Source organism: Oryza brachyantha, chromosome 4 (genome assembly GCF_000231095.2).
Source record: "Oryza brachyantha chromosome 4, ObraRS2, whole genome shotgun sequence".
In the NCBI taxonomy this organism is placed as follows: Eukaryota; Viridiplantae; Streptophyta; class Magnoliopsida; order Poales; family Poaceae; genus Oryza; species Oryza brachyantha.
The window spans coordinates 14,841,200-14,866,141 of NC_023166.2; the positions used below are offsets into that span (position 1 = coordinate 14,841,200).

The 24,942-nt window shown below is 39.8% G+C and overlaps 3 protein-coding genes across 3 annotated transcripts; all 3 read left to right on the top strand.

Annotated features, from left to right (window-relative positions):
• Positions 1-9,382: 9,382 nt before the first annotated feature.
• On the top strand, positions 9,383-11,246 carry LOC102716315 (probable galacturonosyltransferase-like 3). The gene has a single exon (XM_040523738.1). The coding sequence runs from the start codon at positions 9,663-9,665 to the stop codon at positions 10,686-10,688; it is 1,026 nt and encodes a 341-aa protein (XP_040379672.1). The 5' UTR covers positions 9,383-9,662; the 3' UTR covers positions 10,689-11,246.
• A 2,419-nt stretch (positions 11,247-13,665) lies between these two features.
• On the top strand, positions 13,666-16,687 carry LOC102720042 (elicitor-responsive protein 3). The gene is made up of 5 exons (XM_006652495.3): positions 13,666-14,126; positions 14,306-14,371; positions 15,043-15,169; positions 15,498-15,612; positions 16,378-16,687. The coding sequence occupies exons 1-5, from the start codon at positions 14,060-14,062 to the stop codon at positions 16,435-16,437; spliced, it is 435 nt and encodes a 144-aa protein (XP_006652558.1). The 5' UTR covers positions 13,666-14,059; the 3' UTR covers positions 16,438-16,687.
• Positions 16,688-19,233: 2,546 nt separating this feature from the next.
• Positions 19,234-23,647, top strand: LOC102720321 (tRNA-dihydrouridine(20) synthase [NAD(P)+]-like). Its single transcript, XM_006652497.3, has 9 exons — positions 19,234-19,413; positions 20,178-20,283; positions 20,716-20,854; positions 21,015-21,123; positions 21,210-21,346; positions 21,788-21,924; positions 22,383-22,489; positions 22,669-22,796; positions 23,584-23,647. Exons 1-9 carry the CDS (start codon positions 19,369-19,371, stop codon positions 23,636-23,638), a joined length of 963 nt encoding a protein of 320 aa, XP_006652560.1. The 5' UTR covers positions 19,234-19,368; the 3' UTR covers positions 23,639-23,647.
• The last annotated feature ends 1,295 nt before the right edge of the window (positions 23,648-24,942 follow it).

The following is a 24,942-nucleotide window of genomic DNA, read 5'->3' on the forward strand; positions in this document are numbered from 1 at the left end:
CACGCCACGGGGGCAGCAACCAAAGTATGAACGGAGTCTGACAAATGGAACTGTTTAGGAGGATCTTATTTAAACTACAGTATTAGCTAGTATCAATCTTATATTTTTCTTGCTTATGCTTATAAGCTAAAACTTTAATTTTTAATCTTAAACTTAGAGTTAGATTTAAGGTTTTTATCGAAGTTTATTTTTTCATCTTAACTTTTATATTGCTAAGAATATATATATATATATATATATAAGTTTTATTTATAAATTATTTTTTATTTATAAATATGTTGTTTATTTTTTCTCGAAAAAGTCAAACAATCCACGTCTATATTTTGTTTTGTAGGTTACGATTCACCCAGTTAAATTAAGGGTTAATTAAATCCCAATTATGAGATCACCGTTTTGAAAAAAAAAGAGAACAGATTGAATTTGGCATTCATACTTAAGTAAAATAAAGTTTGCCACTACGTACGCCTCATGCGCTTTTGGAATAATAAAGTTTACTCAAGGTCATCGCGTCCGAACAACATATCGCCGGCTACTGCCTTCAATTCATATACAATCAATTCATACAATAGTTACCTATAAATATATTTATCTTTTTAAAATATGTTTATAGCTAGCTTAGAGCAGATACAATAGCAGACTATAAGCCAGCTATAAGTATATTTTAAAAAAATAAGAGGAGAGAGAAAAAAGATGTGGGCTACTAATTTATAGCCAGCTGCACACGGTCTCTAAAACAAAATGTGTGTATGACATGTGCAACCATATATTAATGTTTTATAGGTAACTATTGTATGAATTGCCTATTAGATTGACTTTAGATGAATTGGAGCTAGTAGTTGGCTATAATATTAAACTTACTCTTATAGTTTACTAGTGTACCTGGTCTTAATGAACTAACATAGCGCTTTTCACGTTTGCTTTGCCATTGGCGCCGGCTTCCCCTATGCTGCTCCGTCTCCACTCCTCTACCCATTTGTGCTTTCCCTCTGTCGGCGTCGACCTCTCCACGCGTTGCTCTCCTCAGTCAGCTTCGAATGTCGGCGACTGCCTTCCCCGATGCTCTACCTCCGTCATCCGCAATGCCTCGCAACCGGCACAGATGATACTAGTTGATACACATTGGTATTGTGGGTAGCAGACGATATCAATTAGTATCATATGGTAACATATAATACTAATGTTACTGGGTACCATGATACCAATTAATGTCATTCATTACCATTTGGTATCAGATGATCACCTAATACCAAACATGAAATTGAGGCAGTTTCTCCAATGTGAGATGTGTGGGCATATCTATGTGCTCAACTTTGTCAATATCTCCCGGTGCACGGCAGTAGGAATGTGCTTTCATAACTTCTCCCGTCCACACGAAATCCCATTGTGTAGTCCATAACTCCACATGTTTACAAATTAATCTCATTTAAACCGATAAGCGTGCCATTTATAATAGCATGAATCTCACTAACACGTATGTTAATGTTGCATGTTGCATATTTAGTGTAGAGTTTTGAGTATTTATATAGTCATGATTAAAAATATAGATAAATTTATACTCCTTCTGTTTTAAAATCTAATAATTTCTTGTTTAATTAGCAGATATTAAAGAAGATTTTGGTGTCTCACGATAACAAGAGATGGTTGATTGCGAAACTGGAAGGATGAATTGGAGGTATAATAGAATAAAATTTGAATAGGAAGTAGTTGATGGGATCAACACTACCGTAGAATCCTTGTAGCATAAAAAAAATTTTGGGGCGAAGAAATTCTTTAGTAATATAAGAGTATCGTTTACTATTCTTCATTCAACTATTGAAACAGCAAAGGTTGTATGATGATAATCATGATATGATGACTATTTCATCTTGGCTTGTATGATAATATGATGACTATTTTATTTTGGCTTGTCTTCTTGCATTCGTCTTAGTTTAATTTCTATGGATAACCCATGTCTTAGTTTATGGAGTTTTTGCTGGACTGGGCTCTTCAGTAGGGTTTAAGTATTTATAGAATGCATCGCTCAGTTGCTTGAGTTGTGCATTTTCTTTGATAAGAAATGGCTATATCAGGTTGTTGCTTGGTAAGGCAGACCACAGCACAGTAGACTATTGTGGCACCTTCTGATTGCCGGCCAGCGGTCTCTGTCTATATGCCCTTTTTTTCTCCTTCCAAATTTTGGGTTTCTTTGGTTTGCTGTGGAAACAAATATTAGTATCTAATTTTATCGATGCTAATAAAATATGGTTACCTTCCGTTTGCTACCAAAAATTGGTAATGCTTAGTTCACCGTAAACAAAAAAGGAATTATGTCAATGGCTTGGCACTCTTTTAAGTTTAAACTAAACAATACCATAATCAATTGTACATATTGTTTTGTCACTCCTTTATGTTTAAACTAAATAATAGCTTAATCAGTTGTACATGTTGTTTGTTTATTTGATAACTCAGATAAGGTTTAAACCACTAGTACAAAACTACTGTTGCATATATTCCCATTTAGTTTTTCAACGGGCTAAATAGAGGCCCATTGTGAAAATGTATGGGGCATACCTGACGAAGACTCATCTAAAAAAATCGATTTTCACAAACAATCGACATAAGAGAACCGTATGTAAAAATACACATACTTTTTACAAGCGGGCATCCAATAGGGACACATTGGAAAAGTGTGACTTGGATGCCCACCCATGACTCCCGATCAAAGTTCCTCTGTCTCTCTTATGGCTTCTCTTATAAACTCGATCACACCCTCTTTCTATTATCTTCATTGGCAGGGACCGGCGGCAGACGATGGTCGGAGTGGCATAAAACGAAGGGAATTAGCATTTTGGTAGGGCTGAAAGTGATTCGGATAATTTTCGTTGATCGGATTATTTTTCGGATTCGGATAGCTTTAGTCGGATAGTTCCGGAAATTTTTGGATTCGGAATCGAATTTGGACTTTTTTTCTTCGAATATGAAAACGAATACGGTAAGGGTGATATTCGTTGGATTTGGAAAACGGTCGGATATTATCTGGATTCTTTTTCGGATATCCGGACCAGCGCATTAACCATCCAATCCAATCAGCACAACCTAAAAAGCTCATCCCAATGGCCCAACTAGCGTTAACCTTAGTCGGTTCTGACTAACTGGCTTCAAGCAGTCTAGGCATCCATGACCTACAACCGTCGTCATGGATGTTTCTTTTTATGGTATTACTAATTACTTGTATTTGAAAATATTGATGAGTTATATACTTATATTAAAAATTAACAAGTTATATTTCTTCAATGATCTTTGGGGGTTAGTTTAAGAGGTTTTTCCGTATTCGTTTCGATTTATATATGCTCTGTATTTGTATTCGATAATATTCGATTCCGTTTTATATCCGTGTTTCTTATTTCAATTTCGATTCAGAAAAAATAATATGAAAATGAATATAATATAGCTAGTTTTCGACCGACCCGTTTTGGTGACAAGCTTTGGAAGTCAAGAAGTGCTTACGAATTTGGTATCATATATTGAAATCTCTCAGTTCTAAGGATCTAGTGCTTCCACGAGAGTTTGCTATGAGTAGGCATGTGCATTAGACCTAGCTAGGAGCAACAAACCATATTTGCTTTTTTTGGGGGCCTTTTCCACATCTGGTCTGCATTTTGAACAGACCTACTCCCTCCGTTTCTATCTTAAGATATTTAACTTTTCTACTTATAATATTTGACTATTTGTTTAATTAAAAAAAATTATGGAAATATTTTTTTTCTTGTGACTTACTTTATTATCAAAAGAACTTTAAGTACAAATTATTATTTTTTATATTTATACTAAACTTTAGAATAAGACGAATGGTGAAACGTTATAAAAAAAATCAAACATCTTCCGCTGTCAATCGGAGACGGTAGCTAGGAGCAACAAGCCATATTTACATATTTTTTTTCGCCAAAAATCGTTTGTGCAGTTGGTTGTCTTAACATAGCCGTTTGTGAAAATCGATTCCTGTACACATCCTATTAGTGGACCAGGCGCAAAAATCAATTTTTCGTGTGCGCTAATGGTGCCCATATGTGAAAAATTACGTCTGATTCTAGGTGGGTGAAACAACCACCTACGTTCTAGCACAACTTACAAATGCTTTTTACAGTGGTGAACGTTTTAAAAACCAAGGAGATGATCGTTGACTTTTTTAAAAAAAAAGATAAATAACCTATCTATTATATATCTAAAGTAATAGGAAAAGAAGGGTCCACGTTCGCTCTCACGGCTAGAAATTATCATGTCAATCGGAGAAAAAGAAAAAAATATGAACCATTAGATCACGGTGGGTCCAGATTATAGCGGTGTAGATAAATAGGAGAAAAAGAAAAAAATATAAACCGTTAGATCATGGTGGGTCCAGATTACAACGGTGTAGATAAATCAGAGAAAAAAGAAAAAATATGCACCATTAGATCATGGTGAATCCAGATTATAACGGTGTAGATAAATCATAGAAAAAAGGAGTTTTTTTAGAGAAAAAAGAACTCGATTTTTTTGGATAAAATTGAACGTGGATTTTTTTGGGGAAAGATTGGATCTTTTTAATATGGATCAGACAAGAAGGAAATATACGTTCGCTCTCATGGCTAGAAATTACCACGTTAATCGGAGAAAAAGAAAAAAATATGAACCATTAGATCACGGTGGGTCCAGATTATAACGGTGTAGATAAATCGGAGAAAAAGAAAAAAAATATAAATCGTTAGATCACGATGGGTCCAGATTACAACGGTGTAGATAAATCAGAGAAAAAAGAAAAAATATGCACCATTAGATCATGGTGGATCCAGATTATAATGGTGTAGATAAATCATAGAAAAAAAGGAGTTTTTTTAGAGAAAAAAGAACTTGATTTTTTTGGATAAAATTGAACGTGGATTTTTTTTTTGGAAAGATTGGATCTTTTTAATATGGATCAGATAAGAAGGAAACATACGTGATTTTTTATAGAAAAAAGAACATTATTTTTTTGGATAAAAATAGAATGTGGATTTCTTTGGGAAGGATTGGATTTTTTTAATATGGATCGGACAAGGAGATAAAAATGTTTTTTAGGAGAAAAAAGTGATTTTTTGGATAAAAAAAGAGCGTGGATTTTTTTGACCTGGATCGGACAAGGGGAAAACATGATTTTTTTTATTAAAAAGAACATGATTTTTAGAATAAAAAGAACTTGATTTTTGCATAAAAAATAACGTGATTTTTGGATATAAAAAAGAACGTGGATTTTTTTTAGAATCTGGATTGGACAAGGAGTTTTTTTAGGAGAAAAAACGTGATTTTTTGGATAAAAAAGAACATGATTTTTTGGATGAAAAGAATGTGGATTTTTTTGGAAGGATTGCATTTTTTATAATCTGGATCAAAAAAGGAGAAAAAACATGATTTTTGGATAAAAAAGAACGTCGATTTTTTCGGAAGGATTAGATTTTTTAATCTGAATTGGACAAGGAAAAAAAACGTGAATGTAAAAGTTTGATCTAAGTTAAGTCCGAGTTTAAAACTATATTGCCACTTTAATATTTATATTTTATAATATAATATGAATCTATATTTGATATTATAAGAAATTTCATAACGAAGCTAGCCGCGCAATCTGCGCGGGCCACGATACTAGTTTGTAATATAAAATAATTATAAATAAAACTTAGAGAGAGCCTAAAAGCAAATCCCAAAAAATAAATACGATGAAAATCTTAAAATAAACTCTAAACCTAAAATTAACTATTTAAATTTGGGTTTATAATTATAAACGGTAGAGGAATGACGAGGGTGTAAGTCTCGATGTTGTTCAAAAGGAACCACTTCGGCAAAGCATTGGGTCTTTTAACTGTGCTCGGTTTATTATCTTACCAAAACTTGAAACATTACAGGTGGAAATAAAACAAGCATACCTAAAACGTCAATACGACATTACATGTTAATTTGTCGAGTATTCTTTTCTACTATCGCCAAAGCTTTCTAAAGAAAGTTGTTCAAACTCTGTTGTCGTTCGAGTTGATCCCCCGCTCGATACTCACCGATCCTTCGTCGAGGCTGATTGGCGGTGGGCCAAGATCATGGCATAAGTAATAACATGTTTATGTTATTACTTATTACGAATACGTCTCGACACAACTAAGAAACTTACTTATTACGAATACGTCTCGACACAACTAAGAAACTAAGAGAACTGAAATACGTTACCACATTCTCTCCACCAACCTATCCGTTTGTTTCTATTAAACGTGAACATGGTAAGATATGCAAAATTTCGGCATGGTTTACAAAGTATATGTTGTGAAATTCATCACAACAAACATGTCTGTGACACTTAAAATAACACCACTTTCATTGTATTTGTTTTCAGAAAAAAGACTTCCATTGCACACCGTGGAAGCCAACCTTGGTAATGAGCCCTCTAGCTTTGGAAAAATTACAATAAAGTCCTTGAGCCTTTAGAGCAATCGCTATAAACTCGCCCAAACAACATATTTACAAACAAAAAATAATTTATAAATATTTGTCTCATATATGTATTCTTAGCGATCTAAAAATAAAGATTAGAAATAAACTTTAGTGAAAACCCTAAAATCAACTCTAAATTTAAGGTTTAAAATTCAAATTTTAGTTTATAAGTATAAGAAAAGGCGAAAAAATGGGGTGAATATTAGTCGAGATAGAGTAGAAAAAAAGATAAGAGACAAGAAGCTGTCCTCACGCAAAGATCAACCTCTACACAAATTTCATGAGAGAAAAAACACAGCGTTAGTGGATTGGAAGTCAACAAATAAAGTTTATTTTTAGAAAAAACTATGCTAGCCACCACTGGTGTTTATACTCAATCATATTTAATAGATGACATGGTTAATTTTTTGATATAGGTTCGATCATTTATCTTATTAAAAAAATTATAAACATGTGAACATCTAAGTTATAATTAAAAAACACTTAGTTATAAATCCAATCACAATAAAATAATTGCATAAAAGAATAAGTTAAGTGGTCAAACATGCGCACAAAGTCAATGATGTCATCTATTGAAATACAAATAGAATATTAAATAGTGGTATAAAAACAAATGAAATACATAGCTACAGTGTATAAGGTTATTGTATTAGAGGTAAAGTATTGTGTATGATGTCTCTAAACTGGTGACTTGGTGATGTGAATAAATTAAAGTGACAATAGCCTCTACCGTTAAACTTGCTGTATATACTAAACAAAATACTCGCTCCATAACTCTGAGAATCACGTTTGACCATTCGTCTTATTCAAAATTTATATTCAAATATGCAAAATTATAATGCATAATTAAAGTTTCTATAATAATAGATCATATTATAACAAAATAATTAATAATTATATAATTTTTTTAATATGACAAAAGGTCAAACGTGGACCTAAAAATCAACGGTGTCATATAAAAAATATGAAGGGAGTAGCAAAATAGACCCTACTTCGAAGAAGCACTCACATTGGGCCCTCCAATTTATTATCAATCCTTCTACTCCTAAATGACTAAATGAGTGTCTCCTATCACATAATTCCTTGGTTACGTCTCTGTTCACCTCCTATCTCAACTTCTCTCATTTAATATATTCACCTGCTTTCTCCTATTAATTAACCAATCAGAATTATTTCTCGCCTTAACCTTAATTCATCTCAAAATGACGCGTTATGCTTTGAATAGGAAGGAGCGCGCGTCTATTTGTTATTGATCGATAACAAGATACGGTGGGTAGACATGACAAAAAATGATTCCACGGTACTACCTTACGTTAGTTTTATGTCGTAAGTTTGACTTTTTTCCACTTTCGATTATTTATCTTATTTAAAAATTTAGTATAAATATAAAAATAACAAGTCACGCTTAAAGTCCTTTTATAAAGTAAGTCACAAGCAAAATAAATAATATTTTCATAATTTATTAAATAAGATAGATGGTTAAATATTACATTATGAAACAATGGGAGTATTTTAAAAACACAATATAAACCTGTGGTACTACCTTCATTCCAAAATAAAATCATTTTTTGTTTCATTCCAAAATAAAATCATTTTTTGTTTAATGTTTTGACTCTTCATCTCATTTGAATTTTTTTACGAATAATATTTTTATTGTTAATCGTAAAAATTTTTTAAATAAGACGAATGGTGACGTGAAAAAACGTAAATGAGGTTATTATGGGATGGAAGTAGTAGTCAATATTTACGTGTTTCGAGGGCACCAAAAGACATGACAGAATGACACCCCCCCTTTCTCCTTTTCTTCTTTCTGAACACCATGTTTTCCGTAAGATTTAAACGCATCAGGTATGGAAGACAAAGGCCTACGGAGCGATACATTTGGGTTTATTCGTACGGTACATTAAAGATGAAAGATTATTTAATTTTTATATCTATTTAAGGTATATATATGATAAAACTATCATACTATAAAATTAAAAATATACCTTATAAAGATAAGATAAAGAACATCTATATAGAATTTTCTTTTGTAAAAAATACATTATTTAGCAATCAGTAAACACATATAAAAAAGACAAAGAATAATCTAGTATTAAAGAACATAATCTTGGTATTTTCTATCTCGTATAGGGATTCACGTCGAAATCCGTGCATGTTTAATAAACTTTAAGATTCTGAAAAAAAAGTAGGCGTGAAGAGGCTAGCTTTTCAATTTCTGACTTATAGTTCAATATCTTAATTCTATAACTAGAGGTTCTAGAAAAAAAAACTGCCGATTTCAAAAGCTTAAAAAGGACGGTTTTCCAAATCGAAAATAAAATAGACCAAATGATGAAAATAGCTAACTATAAGGGACATGAAAAGTGTCAAATACTCCTATACTAAATGTACTATCTTCATCCCAAAATAAAGTTATTTTTCAGTTTTTTATAATGTTTTGACTCTTCGTCTTATTTGATTTTTTATTAATATTTTTGTTTTTACTGAATGATAAAACATGAATAGCACTTTATGTGTGACTAATTTTTTTAATTTTTTAATAAATTTTTTAAATAAGACGACTGGTCAAACGTTGGAAAAAAAATAAAATTATTATAGGACGAAGACCAGTAGCAAAATAGATTAAAGTTTAAGCCATTCTAAATAGTCTCGTCTTGGAACGGATAACGTACCAAGGTGAGCCGATAGGCCACAGGCCGTACAGCCGTGCACCACACGTGGCGCGCCCGAGCTCGCAGGTCTCTCGCTGCCCAAACTCGCAGCTCGCACTCTCGAGGCACGCGGGACTGGAGCCCTACACGCAGACGCAGGTTAGAGCAGTACAGCCGTCTTCGTTCTCCCCGTGAAAACCAAAGGAGGCAGCGACCCAGAACGCCTAGCAAAACTCGGAAACCAAACTACAAACCCGAAAAACCACGGGGGGATACGCGATACATACCTCACACACGTCTTCGTCCCTCCAGCCTGTCCCGGTCCCCCGCCTCTTTAACTCCGCATCATCTCATTCCCATCCGCCTCTCGTCTCTCTCGTCCCCCCACCCCCGTGTCCATAGAAATTCTATTCTTTGGTTGATTGATTCTTTATTATCATTTTTTTTCTCTTCTACCTCTCAGAGGAGGAGAGGAGATTTGGAGAATAATCAACGTGCATTGCGCAGTTTCACACTCCCACGATCCTCTCCAGGGCCGCCGCAATGCGCGTCCTCGCCGTGGTCCTGCTCGCCGCGGCGTGCGCGGCGGCTGCGGCGGCGGCGGAGCTGCCGGAGTTCCGGGAGGCGCCGGCGTTCCGCAACGGAGCGGGGTGCGCGGGCGCGCCGACGATCCAAATCGCCATGACGCTGGACGCCACCTACCTCCGGGGCTCCCTCGCCGGCGTCCTCTCCGTGCTTCGCCACGCCGCCTGCCCGGAGTCCATCGCCTTCCACTTCGTCGCCTCCTCGGCCTCCCCCGCGCGCCGCCTCGCGGCGCTGCGGCGGGCCCTCGCCGCGGCTTTCCCCACGCTCCCGGCGACCGTCCACCGCTTCGACGCGCGCCTCGTCAGGGGCAAGATCTCCACCTCCGTCCGCCGCGCCCTCGACCAGCCCCTTAATTACGCGCGCATCTACCTTGCCGACCTCCTCCCGCGCTCCGTCTCCCGCGTCCTGTACCTCGACTCCGACCTCCTCGTCGTCGACGACGTCGCCCGCCTCTGGGCCACTGACCTCGGCCCCGACGCAGCCCTCGCCGCACCAGAGTATTGCCACGCCAACTTCACCTCCTACTTCACCGACGCGTTCTGGAGTCATCCCGAGTACTCCTCCATCTTCACCAACCGGGCGCGCGTCCCGTGCTACTTCAACACCGGCGTCATGGTCATCGACCTGGACAGGTGGCGAGACGGCGGGTACACCGCGAAGCTGGAGTACTGGATGGAGGTGCAGAAGCAGGAGGCCAGGATATACGAGCTAGGGTCACTACCGCCGTTCCTCCTGGTGTTCGCTGGCGAGGTGAAGGCCGTGGAGCACCGGTGGAACCAGCACGGGCTCGGCGGGGACAACGTCGCGGGGCAGTGCCGGGAGCTTCACCCCGGGCCAGTGAGCCTTCTGCACTGGAGCGGCAAGGGGAAGCCGTGGCTTAGGCTCGACGCCGGCAGGCCGTGCCCGCTCGACGCGCTCTGGGCGCCCTACGACCTGCTCCGCCGCCGCGGCGCTCGCGACGACCTTCTCGCCGCCGTTGCCTGACAATGCGGGGTCCGCATCGCTGGAGCGATCGGTTTGTTCGAGTTCAGATCGGTGGTCTCGCGGCTCTCGTCGCGAGGTAGGTGTCGGCGCTGGGGCACTGACACTCCGGCCCGCTTGGCCTCCACGGATGGGCCAACATGGCTGAGGTTTGAGTGGCCCTGTCGGTACTGACACCCGGGCCCACATGTTGGTGACGGATGGCAAGATTTTGTTCGGAGGGGGAGCTGACGACGCATCGATGGGTTGTGTACAGCTGTCACGTTTTTTTTTTGCCTGTTTGAGGGAATAGACTATCAGGTATTCACATTCCATTCGTTTTTAGACGGGGTTAAAAATTCGTTGTCGATGTATTCCATAATAAAATACGCAACCAAAATGTATTACCAAAGGAATATTTTTTGGTATGTTTGGAACTAGGGTTATACACTTGTACTACTAGTAGTAGATCAGATGTTCAGTGGAAGCAGGAGATGTTGCTATTGGGAAACGGGATAAAGCTTGGTGTAAATGTAAACACTCCGTTTGTTAATTGTTTTCGAGAACAGCTAATTGGATGTCGTTTCTTGGCGCAAATCTCAAATCAGGGGCTCCAAATTTCAGGAATCTGATCTGACTTTTCCCGCCTTTGTTAAAAGCCTGATCGATCCATTATCATTTGATTAGTGGGTGTGTTTGGTGCCAAGTGAATGGCAAGCGCTGAAGTGAATCTCTTTTTTGTGTAAGGGCTCCAAATCCGTTGCTTCTCTGGCGCGTTAGGAAGGAAATAAAAGAAGCTGAGTTGCTTTCTGCCTTTTGCCCACCGTTACTGTCGATGGTTAGTAAAGGGGCGATCGGGTCACTCGATTGCAGTCGCGGGTGACCGTGATGTTTGCCGTCATAAACGTACTGCTTTGTCCTGGATTACTGTAGGACACCCTTTGCCTAAACTGAGGGGATGTTTAAGTTGGTGAAATGAAAATTTTTGCGTGTCACATCAGATGTTTTACCGGATGTCGGAAGGAGTTTTCGGATAAGAATAAAAAAACGAATTTCATGGCTGGCATGGAAACTGCGAGACGAATTTTTTAAGCCTAATTAATCCGTCGTTAGCACATGCAGGTTACTGTAACACTTATGGCTAATCATGTACTAATTAGGCTCAAAAGATTCGTCTAACGATTTTTCACATAACTGTGCAATTAGTTTTTCGATTTATCTACATTTAATACTCTATTTAATTGTTTAATAATTTGATATGATATTTTTTGGTGAAAATTTTTGCGAACTAAACGGGCCTAACCCTTGTTTAAGTACGCCACCTTTTGACGGGACACGCTGATCATAGCAAAGACAAGAGCACGTGCTCCATAGTACATACGGGCTTCATCACCCTACAGTCTACAAATGCGTCGTGCTTGCAGCTAGACTTTCCCTCGACCTGCACCGCTCTGCCATCGTACTTCTACAATCCTACTCACTCGGTGTCAAAATAAATTAACTTTTTAGTTTTTATATAATATTTAACTCTTTATTTTATTTAAAAAAATTATGATTAATAATTTTATTTTTATTAGATGATAAAATATGAATAGTATTTTATGTATGACTAATTTTTTAAAAATATTTTTTAATAAGACGGATGGTCAAATACTCGACATAAAAATGAAAAGGAGGGAGTACACTGTTTTGGTACCATTAGCTAGCATCGGGAATCAAGGTTATCTGAGTGGCGGCCGAGTAGGATAAAGAATTAAAGATAGCTTCCATCTTGCCAAGCTTCAGTCCTTATATATATCCATTTTGCTATCTTAGATCAAATACTAGCGAACAATTTCACGCAACCAAGCGAGCACGCGCTACGCGGTGCAGGTTCCAGCAGACAGCGGGGGGTGGTCTGATCATCTGATGGACCTGGGCCGGTGCACGGTGGTAGTTGAGCGTTAAGCTAATCTCATATTGACATGCAGTTGGGCCTCATATATAGGATGGTGAAGGGCGCCACCGACAGCCCTGGTGTTTTACCGGGGAAGGACAAGTCCCGACGCGACGCCCCGCCGGGCCATGAAGGCGCGCACTCCAGAGGACCGGCGGGCCACCGGCTATCTGGTTGTTAAGCTGGTTGGGACGGACTGGGAGTGAACGATGGTACCCACGACCCACCAGGTCACCACGATGTTGTCCGGCAGGCTGGGTGTTTACACCAAATTTACCACTGTGCATATGGTTTGGAGAAGAGGATCGAACTTCCTATGCTAAATCAGAACTCTGAGTGTGGGAATAATTAGGACAGGGTTCTTATCAAAACTCTGAAAATGCAAAAAAAAATACAAGATTATCAACTTCTACAAGTTAAAAAAAGATTTAATATTTCTACAATAATCATAATTTAATTTGTACTTTTGTTACAACTTATAGAGGTTAAATTTAGACATGCATGCTTATTGACTGAAATACGACGTATTAATATATCTTGTTATTTTTTAAAAATCTTCTCATAACTATTTGGATATCATTGAAGAAGTAAAGAAATATTCTTTCGAGCTATTAGAATTTATTTTGAAGGTTTTTTTACTGTACGTTGTTTTTCCAGCTTTGTTCTTTAAATTGCTAAGCATACGTATATATAAAAGTCATTTTTATAAATTATTATTTATTTTCAAATATACCGTTTGATCTTTTTATAAAAAACCAAACAATCACTCCCGGTCCATTTGCAACTGGAAGACACTAGTCGATCCCAGATCCATGATGTCTCACTCGTGCCGGTGCTAAGATGCTTACAAGTTTCATGGTTTAGAGCAGAATTGGTGTACAAAGTTTTTGCATATAAAGCTCCTTTTTACAAATCCATCGTAACAAATATTCTTACCGAGAAAGGAAAATGCTTCTTGCTATAACATGAAAGAAAACCACAACAATCTGCCCTTTCGATCAAGAATCGCTCTCCCATGCCGTGCATCATCCATACGGTAAGCACACGGAACAGGGCGGCGATCAGGTGATCTGGTCTCTGCTCTTGCGCGCGCGAATCCGGCGGGAGCAGGACACGCTCTCACCCCTCTGCCTCCCCTCCCTGCAGTCATCCACCACGCAGGCCGCCGGGCCCGACGCACCGCCCGCGGCACGACGCGTGCACGTTACGTGGTCGCCGCCGTTTCCCCTACCACGACGCCACATCCATGTGGGAAGGGCGAACCGCGTGCGCGGGTCCATCTTCAACGCCTATAAAGACTGCGCCGGCCACCGCGCTCGGACTGGATCTCGTCGTCTCGCCTGATTGCCAGTAATCGCTTCGGCGGCCGGCCTCGCTCTCCCCGGAAGCACCGACTCCCGGATCGATCGAAAGCAAGGGCCGGCCAGCCGGGCGCCGCGGGAGGTAGGAAGGTCAGAAGATGGTGCAGGGGATGCTCGAGGTGTTGCTCGTCGGAGCCAAGGGCCTGGAGAACACCGACTACCTGTGTACGCTTCGGTTCTCTTAACTTGCCCTTGGATTGGATTCTGGACATGGTTATTTTTGTAGCCTCGTTGATCAACTCTCGTTTCTGAAAGAAAGATCTTGTTTACTGCCTGCCGATAGCTGGTCAGAATTTGTGACTTGCTGATGATGAGTTACGTTGCTCCTGCAAACCTCCCTGCAGGCAACATGGACCCGTACGCGATTCTGAAATGCCGCTCGCAAGAGCAGAAGAGCAGCGTTGCATCTGGTATGTTCCAATACCTTTCCTCATACACAACGCAAAAGAAACTCGTTGCTTCTTTTGTGATCGAACTCTAGGCAGGCAGGCTACGCACTTACGCACATCGATGCTAACTTTTTTTTTAATAATACTCACCTAGCAATGTTTATACATATTACTCGTATTTGATTGTATTCCTTCCGTTTTAGGTTATAAGACTTTTTTCATTACCTAGATTCATATATGTGCTAATAAATTTAGACACATATATAAAACATATACATTGAGATATGGATGAATCTAGATAAAACCAAAAATTCTTATAACCTAGAATGGAGGCAATAGTGCGTAAGCCATTATATACTTATATATTATATGCGGAAAACGACGTGTTTCTTATACTCTGAAACCCCGAGCACTTGTACAGCAGAACTGCAAAAAAAAAAGTATAGGAACCAACTTCAATAGGAATAGGGAGCACTTAAACATCATCTAGATAGTTAGCAGCTGACATTGTCATGGATCATCAATTGTGTCAAAAAGAACCCGGACTGGTGAAATTGTATCAAAATGAAAAATATTAGATCCTATGGACGTGTTTAATACTAGTACCGAGTTATTAGTTTTTTAACGCTAAATTGCTAATATCATGCACCAATGACCACCCAAGTGAATGTAACTCGATCAATTTGGTGCAGGTAAAGGGTCTGACCCTGAATGGAACGAAACCTTTATGTTCAGCGTCACTCACAATGCAACAGAGCTCATCATCAAGCTGATGGACAGTGATAGTGGCACGGATGATGATTTTGTTGGGGAAGCAACGTGAGTACACCGTGTCACTCATTGATGTGTATACTACTCATAACTAACCATATTGTTTTTACACAGCAAATCCAATTGAACTAGAGGTTATTTATTGTTGATCCATGCTAGCTTCCAGGGCTTTGCTAATATCAAACAGCATCCATCTGAATATGGGGTGAGCCTAAACTGCTCACATGTCTGTTAGGTGGTACTGAAATTATACTAAACTCTATTTTGAGTGGAATGGTCTTTAAATGACTAGTTTTTTTCTTTAGATCTAGTACTATAATTCTCACACTGTAGAATCCAAACCTGCCCATTTCAACTGAGTATCTGATTCTTTCAGGATTCCTTTGGAAGCAATCTATACAGAAGGAAGCATACCACCAACTGTTTATAATGTTGTGAAAGACGAAGAATACCGTGGAGAAATCAAAGTGGGTCTGACGTTCACTCCAGAGGTAATTGTCACATATATTCATGCCCATAGCTAGCACCTGGTTTATCTGGTGCCATCGCCCGCAATGTGCTGTGTCATCTTAATGCTCTTTGCTATTCTGGGACCAAATAAAAACTTGTGTCAGTCCGTTAGGAAATTCTGACTAGTAGCAGTGTTTTTCGTTCTTAACTCTAGCATTTCTGTATTGCAAAACCTAATATCTGTGAGCTGTTTTAAGGTACTCCATCTTACCAAATATACAATCACAAAGGAAGGTGAATAAATAATATTTATTTCCTTAATTATGGGGTATTAAATGAGAGTGGAATCTCTTACCTCCTAGGAGGTCATAGAATTACTGTCCATTGGATACATACTCAATGAGGAGCACCATAAAAAAGTCCAACATATATATTCCAAAGTCCACATGATAATTTTTTTGGCTGGGTCAGGCAGACTGCCGACTGAAGATTTAAGATTAATAAGTAACAAAGCATACAAAGTACAGGATCGACAGAGATTGTCGGGGGGAGCAAAGAAGAAAAAACTGAAAAAACTGAAGAGGCGGGGGAAATGCACTATGTAGATTCTCTCCCAATTTTACTCGTACGTGTTATGTATGCTAGTGTTAACTCCATGCAATAAACTAAATAGCTACTGGTAATTATTTTTCCTCCTTTGCATTTTCACTACATATTCCTGCAAATGGCTGCCCTGAAAACGAACAAGCTGAACCCATCTTTTGATCTGCTGTACATTTTTGCTGAATTTCTCTATTTATTCACAGGATGATCGAGATCGGGGTTTATCTGAAGAAGACATTGGTGGATGGAAGCAATCATCTTGAGAAAGAAGCAGATACTTTGATGTCGTACTGCATCGCTACGAAGTCGTGTGGTGGAAGCCTGGAGCAAAGCATATGTAAAAGGGCAGTATTTTCAGAAGTACTTCTCATGATTCATGAAGCTCTTAAAGTTGTAATAATGGTGTTCGCCAATATGCCCTATACGTAAGGAACTTGCTTTGATGTCCAGTAAACTGTAATAACAATGAGAAATTTCTGATGCCACATAAGAGCTCTACTCCTTTCTGCGATCATAATTTCCTTTTACTTTTAGTTCTCAATCGAGAGGCTAGCGCAGTAATTTTTGGGGGAAGAAAGGATGATGAAATCCACTTGCGGTAACAAAAACAATAGAACTTATCTATGATCCATGTGCAGCACATTAACCATGCTAGTCAGCACCACGCACGTTCTGCACTGACAGGTTTCTGATGATGGCTTATGGGAGTATACTATACTAGCTTAATCTTCACTCAACTAGAGATACTGAGAGCGGGCTGTCCTTTGACCTTCCAGCAGCATCTCCACTTCCCAGTCTCCATGGTCGCACCGATCGATTATCCTGAACTATCAACCATTTTTTTATCCTCTACACGACGCCTCTTACCATGTGAGGGACGAGATAAACAGAGGGCACTGTTGATTGCGTGGTCGCAAGAAAACAAAAGGGCCAGTGACAAGTAATCATAATAAAACGAGGAGCGACAATGGCACAATGCACCCGCTTGTCCTGGCCCCCCATGTCTGTTTGCTAGCCTAGCTACATTGCTCGTCAGGGTAAAATGGAATACACACCTCGCCCGGAAATCACGTGCACAGCCGGCCGGCCGCCTCAATCCAATGCAGCTTTGCAGCTATCTCACAAATATCATTGTCCTAATGCAAATCATTGCTCAAAAAGGACGCAAGAGAAGGAACACATGTAATTACAGAGAAACACGCTCTCATCTTTGGATTTAGACTTTTTGAGAGCTGTGCAGTGCTAACTAATTACAGTTAAATCAGTTACAGTGATTCGAACACTGTGTATGGGATTGTATTGCTATTGCACATCTGCACTCCCCGCGAGCTAAGAGAAATGGAAGCTAGCGAGGGAGAACCTGTGCTAGTTGTGCAGCGGGTTAGAGCCCTGCGGAACCAGCCTCTTGGACTCACCGAGCGCCGCCGCCGCCGCTGCCGTGTCTCCTGTCCCGGCCACCACCGTTGGTAATAAGGTCGTCTTCATCGTCGTCGTAGCGCGCGAAGTCTTCGCCGCCGTCGTCGGCGCCACGAGCGCGTGGCGCTTCCATGCCGCCACGTCCGCTCTGGGGATCCTGTGGCCACAGCCGAGCGTGGCGAACTCCGACGCCAGCAGGAGCAGCAGCGCCGCCAGCAGCACGCCCGGCACCGGCAGCAGCGCGGCGCCGGTGTCTCTCATGGCGAGAGAGACGACGTACGGCGACAATGGGAGAGGGAAGAGGAGGAGGGTGGAGAGCGCCGGGAGGGAAGAAGAGACGGTCGTGCCGGTGCGTGTCTCTCCCTCTCTCTCCCGCCGGTGTTTGTATGGAAGGACGCGAGCGAGAGCAGCAGCAGCAGCAGCGGACGAGCGGGCCGGGCGGTGTTGGGATCTGTGGGGAGAGTGGCCCGGTTTGTCGCTCATGTGTGTCTGTTGCGTCGCGTTTTCTAGCTCTGTCTGTGGGAGGAGGACGAAGGAGCAGCGATCGAGCAGCTACGCGAGGTCCAATGATAAGTAGGTAGACGCTGGCCGGGCCGTGCCCTCCTCCTAAATACGACGGGGTGAACCTTTTTCTGAGGCGTGGATCGATGTTTGTCCAGCTAGCCCGAGATGATTGAGAGGCGGTGGTCAGCTGATCGCGAGTCTACGGACAAAGCAGCAAACCTAGCTATCAACTCGGGCTGCATATTCATGCATCTATGGAACGGTATGATTCTGTACAGTGTGTGGGTTTGTATCTCAGTGGAAATTTAAGTTGTGTAGCCGTGGTGACTGAGATATGATGCAGAGATGGTGTGAGGACATCATCTTTCACAGCATGGCCGTTTGGATCTACCGGTCAATAGTTAGCTTCCAAAGTTCTATATGTCGCTGAAGGTTTTCGATGAAATTAATGCCACGTTTCATCTTTATGGCCACTCTGTCACTCTGCGCTCTGGGCCTCTGGTCCTGTCGATCTCACGCTTTCTTCCGGTGGAAATTATTCAAGGGGTGGTTATGATTCATCCTGACCAAGATTAACAGTTTAACACCGGGGTGATTGGGAAAACCAAACAATATATTTACAAACGAAAAATCATCTATAAATAAAATTTTCATATACGTATTCTTAGCGATCTAAAACCAATGCTGAAAAATAAATTTTGGTAAAAAAACTCAAAAATAAACTTTAGATTTAAGATAAAAAGTTTAAATTTTAACTTATAAGGATGAATATAAGCGATAAGCGAAAAGATAAGTGTGGTGGTTCATGCTTGCTCAGCAGCGCCGAAAAGGAGAACGATAAAGGTGACACAAGAATGATGGCGTCAAACTGAACGATAAGAGAATAGATTGAAATGTAATAAAAAAAAAACTAACTATAATTTGAAAAACTTTTACCCAGATGAAATTTGGCAAATACACGCAAAAAAGGTAGCCATGTAACCCCAATCAGCTTAGCCCGGTGGAGGTGGGCCAGGTTGCCAGGCCACCACAGCCCAAACTTGGGCTTTCACGGACCGGGGAAGTTGGGCTTTTCTTCACTCCGGCCCATATAAGGATAAGCTGATAGGAACTCACGGCCTCGGATGGAACTGGGAGAGTCAGTCAGAGGAGTGGACGCGGTGCCCTGTTCGCGTACGCAAGGGCCAAGGAGGAGTTCGCCGCGGAGTCCTCCAAAATTCGCGGGGAAAAGAAAAAAGGCGGAGCCGCCGAGCGGAGGCGGCGGCGCGGGAGGGATGGAGTACCGCGACAAGCTGGTGCTCGCGCCCATGGTTCGCGTGGTAGGTTCTCCTATCGATCCAGCCCCCTCTTTCTTCCCCATACCGCAGCAGCGTCCACTTCGTTAGCTAGCCTTCTCAGGCCCTCCAGCGGACAAGGGGTGGCGTATGAGGTGGGAGAGTAGGATCCGGGTTTTAGCCCGGGGATCTGGATCCTAGGTTGAGGCATACTCAAGGCTAGAGCTGCCCCGTGGGCGAGGGTTGCGAGCTGCTGCAAAAACCCTACTAGCCTGAGTCATGTGTAGCTAGGAACCTGAGTTTGAGCTTCGGAGGACTGGAGCCTAGTGTTGTTGTATCACGATATGCTTTGGATCCGTGCTGTAAGTGAATAAGTAGCATGCTTCTCTATTGTTGAGCTGATTTTGGCTGAGTCTCGCACTCTGGGTGGTGATGTTTTGGATCAATAATGTGGTGTATGAATCAGGTTAACAACTCTAAAAACCCTAATTGATAACGTTCGTTATGTTAATAATGCGGAGATCAATTAAAGGGGTGAAACATTTCGTTAAACGCAGTAAGGATAGCTTTTGTCAATGCTGAATTATGGGGCATCATTATTGTTCTACTTCTTCTGAATGTCCCTGTGCATACCATCCCTGATAGATAGTCACCATACCCTTTGGAGATAGTTACCACTTACCAATGAGTGTTCTTGATGGGATTTCTGAATACATAGTATTTATCCTCCATGCTTACTAAAAGGTTTTTCATCTTAATTCAAAATTGTATGAAATATTTGCCTTATTCTTACCAAATTTTCATTGCAGGGTACCCTGCCGTTTAGGCTACTGGCTGCTGAATATGGTGCTGATATCACTTATGGAGAAGAAATAATAGATCACAAGTTCTTGAAGTGCGAACGTGTTACAAATGGTATCGTAGTTCAGTTGGCATTTGGCATTTTATTATGATCTCACCGCTATGCTTCTGCATTAACAGTTACGTAATTTTGTTCTTCTCGGAAAATTCTGTTAAGCAGTTAAGGGCATACATGTGATCATATTTTGGATGAACTGACTACAATAATATTCCACTTGAAGTACATAATCAAATATGTTCATCTTGAAATCATAAATTCTTATTGATGGTAAAGGGTTGGTAAGATCAAGGAAAAAAAATTTCAACAGCCTTGCAAATTTAGAATTGGATGCTTCAAGAAGTAAACTTCTTGACTTTACCTATGAAGTTAGAAAACATTAAGCACTTCCAATTAATTGATCTCTGTTGCATCCAGTACTGTCTAGATTTGTTCGTTTTGTGTCCTGTGATCCTCCCATACTAATCATGTTTATTGATGCTACTCAGGAACTCTCGGGACTACTGATTTTCTGGAGAGAGGGACTGATAGTGTAGTATTCCGAACTTGCCCACAAGAGAGGGACAGGGTTGTATTCCAAATGGGAACATCAGATGCTGTGAGAGCATTGAAAGCTGCACAGATTGTGTACGTCTTATTTCTGAAATCATGGATCCAAGTTCTGAAGCAAAATAACTTACATCATTGGTTGCTACCTGAATCGTTTCAATTGATCAAATAATTGGATTAATTGTTTTAACCCCTCCTGCTTTAGATCTTTTCTTTGATCATAGTTCATCCTCCCCAGGTGTAATGATGTTGCTGCTATAGATATCAACATGGGTTGCCCCAAATCATTTTCTCTTAGTGGTGGAATGGGGGCCGCATTACTCTCCAAACCTGAGCTTATTCACGATGTATACAATCTCACTATTTTGTTTTATTACTTTAATATCCTGGAAAATTCATTCACTTATTCAGGTATGCAAACTGTATCATGTAGATTTTGACCACTTTGCGGAGGAACTTGAGCACAACTGTGACATGTAAAATCCGTCTTCTGAACACACGTCAGGACACTGTGGAGTTGGCACGCCGAATTGAAAAGATTGGTGTTCCAGCTCTTGCTGTCCATGGACGGTTAGTTTTACTTGTACTTTTGAGTTCTGATATAAAATCGTACATGCTCACTCTACTTTATAATATGTTACATCTGTATGACTGTATCTCTCCAACTGTCCACTGAGATAAAACACCTACAGTTCAAGAGCCCAGGCAAAAACTGTACTGGAATGCACAACTATATTTGGCTTGTTTACCATATTTATAGGGCCCAAAATGATGCAGCTAAAATCGATGAACTGTTCAACCAAATTGTTGTCAATTTTTCCCCTTTTGCTTTCCTAAACACCTGAGCATTCCGTTGACTACATTTTATTTCTATGTTTTCTAAGTATTTCCTTTTGCAATAATGAAATGTAGCATAAGAATGCTATATGTCAAATGTCATTTTCAATCTGCCCTAGTATTTCTTTTTGGGTCAATTGGTTTCTCTGATGTTAGATTCATTTACACTTGCAGAAAGGTCAAAGACAGGCCAAGAGACCCTGCTAAGTGGGATGAGATTGCAGACGTTGTGTCTGCACTGTCAATTCCAGTTATAGCTAATGGAGATGTGTTTGAATATGAGGATTTTAAAAGAATTAAAGATGCTACAGGTTTATATACTCAATTAATATTTCTCTGTTTTCTTTATTTACTAAGGCAGTAAGTAGCTGCCTATTCAGTTCCTTTTGGTAAGTAACTATAATTCAACAGAGTAAAGCAAGCAGAGGGAGATATACATGTATCTGAAATCTGTCCCATTTGGATTTCTCCACTTACATGTTATCAGTATTGAGCTTACTTTTGTCCTACCTAAAGCACAGATCTATGTGCATTGGGAGTTGCCTAAATACCTAGGATACTAAACATCTGAAGAATTCTGTAACTACAATATTCATTTATGAACAACTGTATGTATCACAGGCTCACAGCATTTCTTCAAAACTAGCTATTGTTGTCCTTGCTATACGTGTTACTTGGAGAGTTGGATTGAATTGGTAGATGATACATTTTTTTTTGTGTGTTTCATTTCATTTTGGTTCATTTATATCTTGGTTTGTACAACTGTCAGGTGCTGCATCTGTAATGGTTGCTAGAGGCGCAATGTGGAATGCCTCAATTTTTTGTCCCAAAGGAAAAACACCTTGGGAGGATGTCAAAAGAGAGTATGTGAGAAAGGTATATGGTTGTTCTTCCAACATCTTTTCCATCTGAACTTCAAAACTAAATTATTTTAGCAATGCCCTACTTTTCACATTGGGTCTAAAATGGGTTTCTCTGTCCTAACATATAAGTGAATAATAGGTGTGCTTTATTTCTTTTATTAAAATGACTTACATTTTAATTCTTTTCCCCAGAGTATTTTGTGGGACAATGATATGAAGAGCACAAAACAAACTATAAAAGAAATGATAATGCACTATTCTTGCCTTGAACTCCCCGAAGGGAAAGGTGTGAACAAGTGTGATACAGCAGCTGATTTAGCGTAAGTGAAATCCATTTTCTGTTTGCTCCCCATCACAACCTTTACAATTAACATGTTGAATTGTCTGTTTTGCATCATACTATATAGATACTCTAGATGACAGGTTTTGTATCTCTTAACTCAAGATAGTTCTGTCCAGTTTGTTGTCCTAAGTTAGGTTTATATGCATTTTTGTAATACATCACATGCCAAATACCATCATTTATCTCTAACCATTCTGTTCATCCCCATCCAAACATTTGGGTTGGTAATCATTTATTTAAGTGTACCAAGTAGATAGCAATAACATATCAGTTGAATTCCTTGGATCCATTTACCTATTCACGTTAAAGTGTTTTTCATATTATCAGTTTCAACAAGTTGTTACCAGTATACTGTGAAATGTTTTAATATATTCTAGATTTACCTATTTGTCTATTGGTATTTCGAACTCTACTTTTAAGTGAACCATATCTTGCTAAACATGCTAACGAAGTTGGCTAGAATGGATCAATGGAAGAGCCTTTGCATTGGGGCTGGCCAAACACACTGATGCCAGTGAACAAACCACAGAGCAATACTACTTTTTAGAAAGCAGTAGACTTGCAATTGGCAGCCTCCAATTGTCTTTATGTTAGCTGTGGTTTGAATAAATCAATGAGGGCGCACAATATCTTTAAAAGACACATTCTGGTGTCTCCATGATAATTGCACATAATTCTGCAGTTTTTCCTCCTTTTCTTATGTCTATTATTAAATAGACATCCTTATTGGCAGTTGATCTTAATGTTTATTCTTGTATTTTCAGGAAATTATACGGGGAAGAGGGATACTATAATTTCATTCTTTCAAAAAGGAACTGAACAATTTTGCTAACCTCATGTGACACAGGTATTTATTACAGCTGCATCGTACTTCAATAATGCAACTTGTGAAAAACAAATAAATGCCTAGTGAAGTTTCTCGTCATGCAGAACTTGCTTGCAAAGCACAAAGTGCTTGAATATTTCATATTTATTAATTTGGATTTTAAAACATAATGTTGTTGGAGAGGAAAGTTCCTGTTATTTCAGCTCCTTAAAACTTACTCAAATACCTAGTAAAGTTTGCACTACCTTGTCAGTTATCACCAGGAGAAGATGCTTTGCTTGAGTATGAAATACATGATAGTATGGAATACGCCAATATGTCCACTTCGAGAGTTAGATGAAAATTGAGACCGGGTGTTAGGCTGTCAAGTCCGCCATAGCAAAATTACCTAGTGAGAAATGCCTATCCCAAGAAATACAACTCACAGTAATGACAGATCAATGATGCAAATCCAAATTTGTTTAGCATAACTATGAACCCCATGACTCATTATTTGGGACTGGGATTGCGGACTGTGTGAGTGAGCCACACTTTCAATGGGACATCTCTCTTCTTCAGATTACAAGTATGACATTGTATCTCCATATCAGCAGCTTGTGCTTTGTTGAACTATTTTTCCGTTTTCTTGTGCTTCAGTTCTGACTTGAAGCGTTTTTGCAGCCGCATATCAGTTTTATGAATTGGTTTTGGAGGAATCTGCCATGTTACCAAACAAATGCCTTGCAGTTATGGCTTGTCTTGTACCCTCTGATCTAATTGAACCAACTTAGTGAGTTGTTGGGTTTGGAGCGCACTGCATATCTGGAAAGTAGGATTGTTCATGACAAAGGCTGTTGATGTAAGAGCACTACAGGCTGTATTTATAATATAGATTTAATCCATGCCAGACACCAAGAAAGACCACTCTTTTTGAAGCTCATATATTATGACTATGCTAATTCAGACGCCAAGGCTGGGCCATTTATTTTTGTTTGAAACAATGTGTGTTATTTTGAAAAGTTCAAGCAGATCATGATCTATTGAACAGTATTACTTTGACGATATCCCAAATGCTTTAATTCATGTGGCATATTTGCATTTTGATAGTGGCGTATTTGTCGGGCCTGGTTTCTGTTCCATGCACCTGTCACTATCTTATATACTTGTTGTCGGTTTATTGTGCATATTAAGCTACAAAGAAAGTGTTTTGCTTTAAACTAAATTTGGAGAATGAGACATTTCATGTTTCAGTTCTTAATAATTTATACTGTTTTCGGACTGACGTTTGCTGCTATTTGCTTGTGCACACAGTTGGATT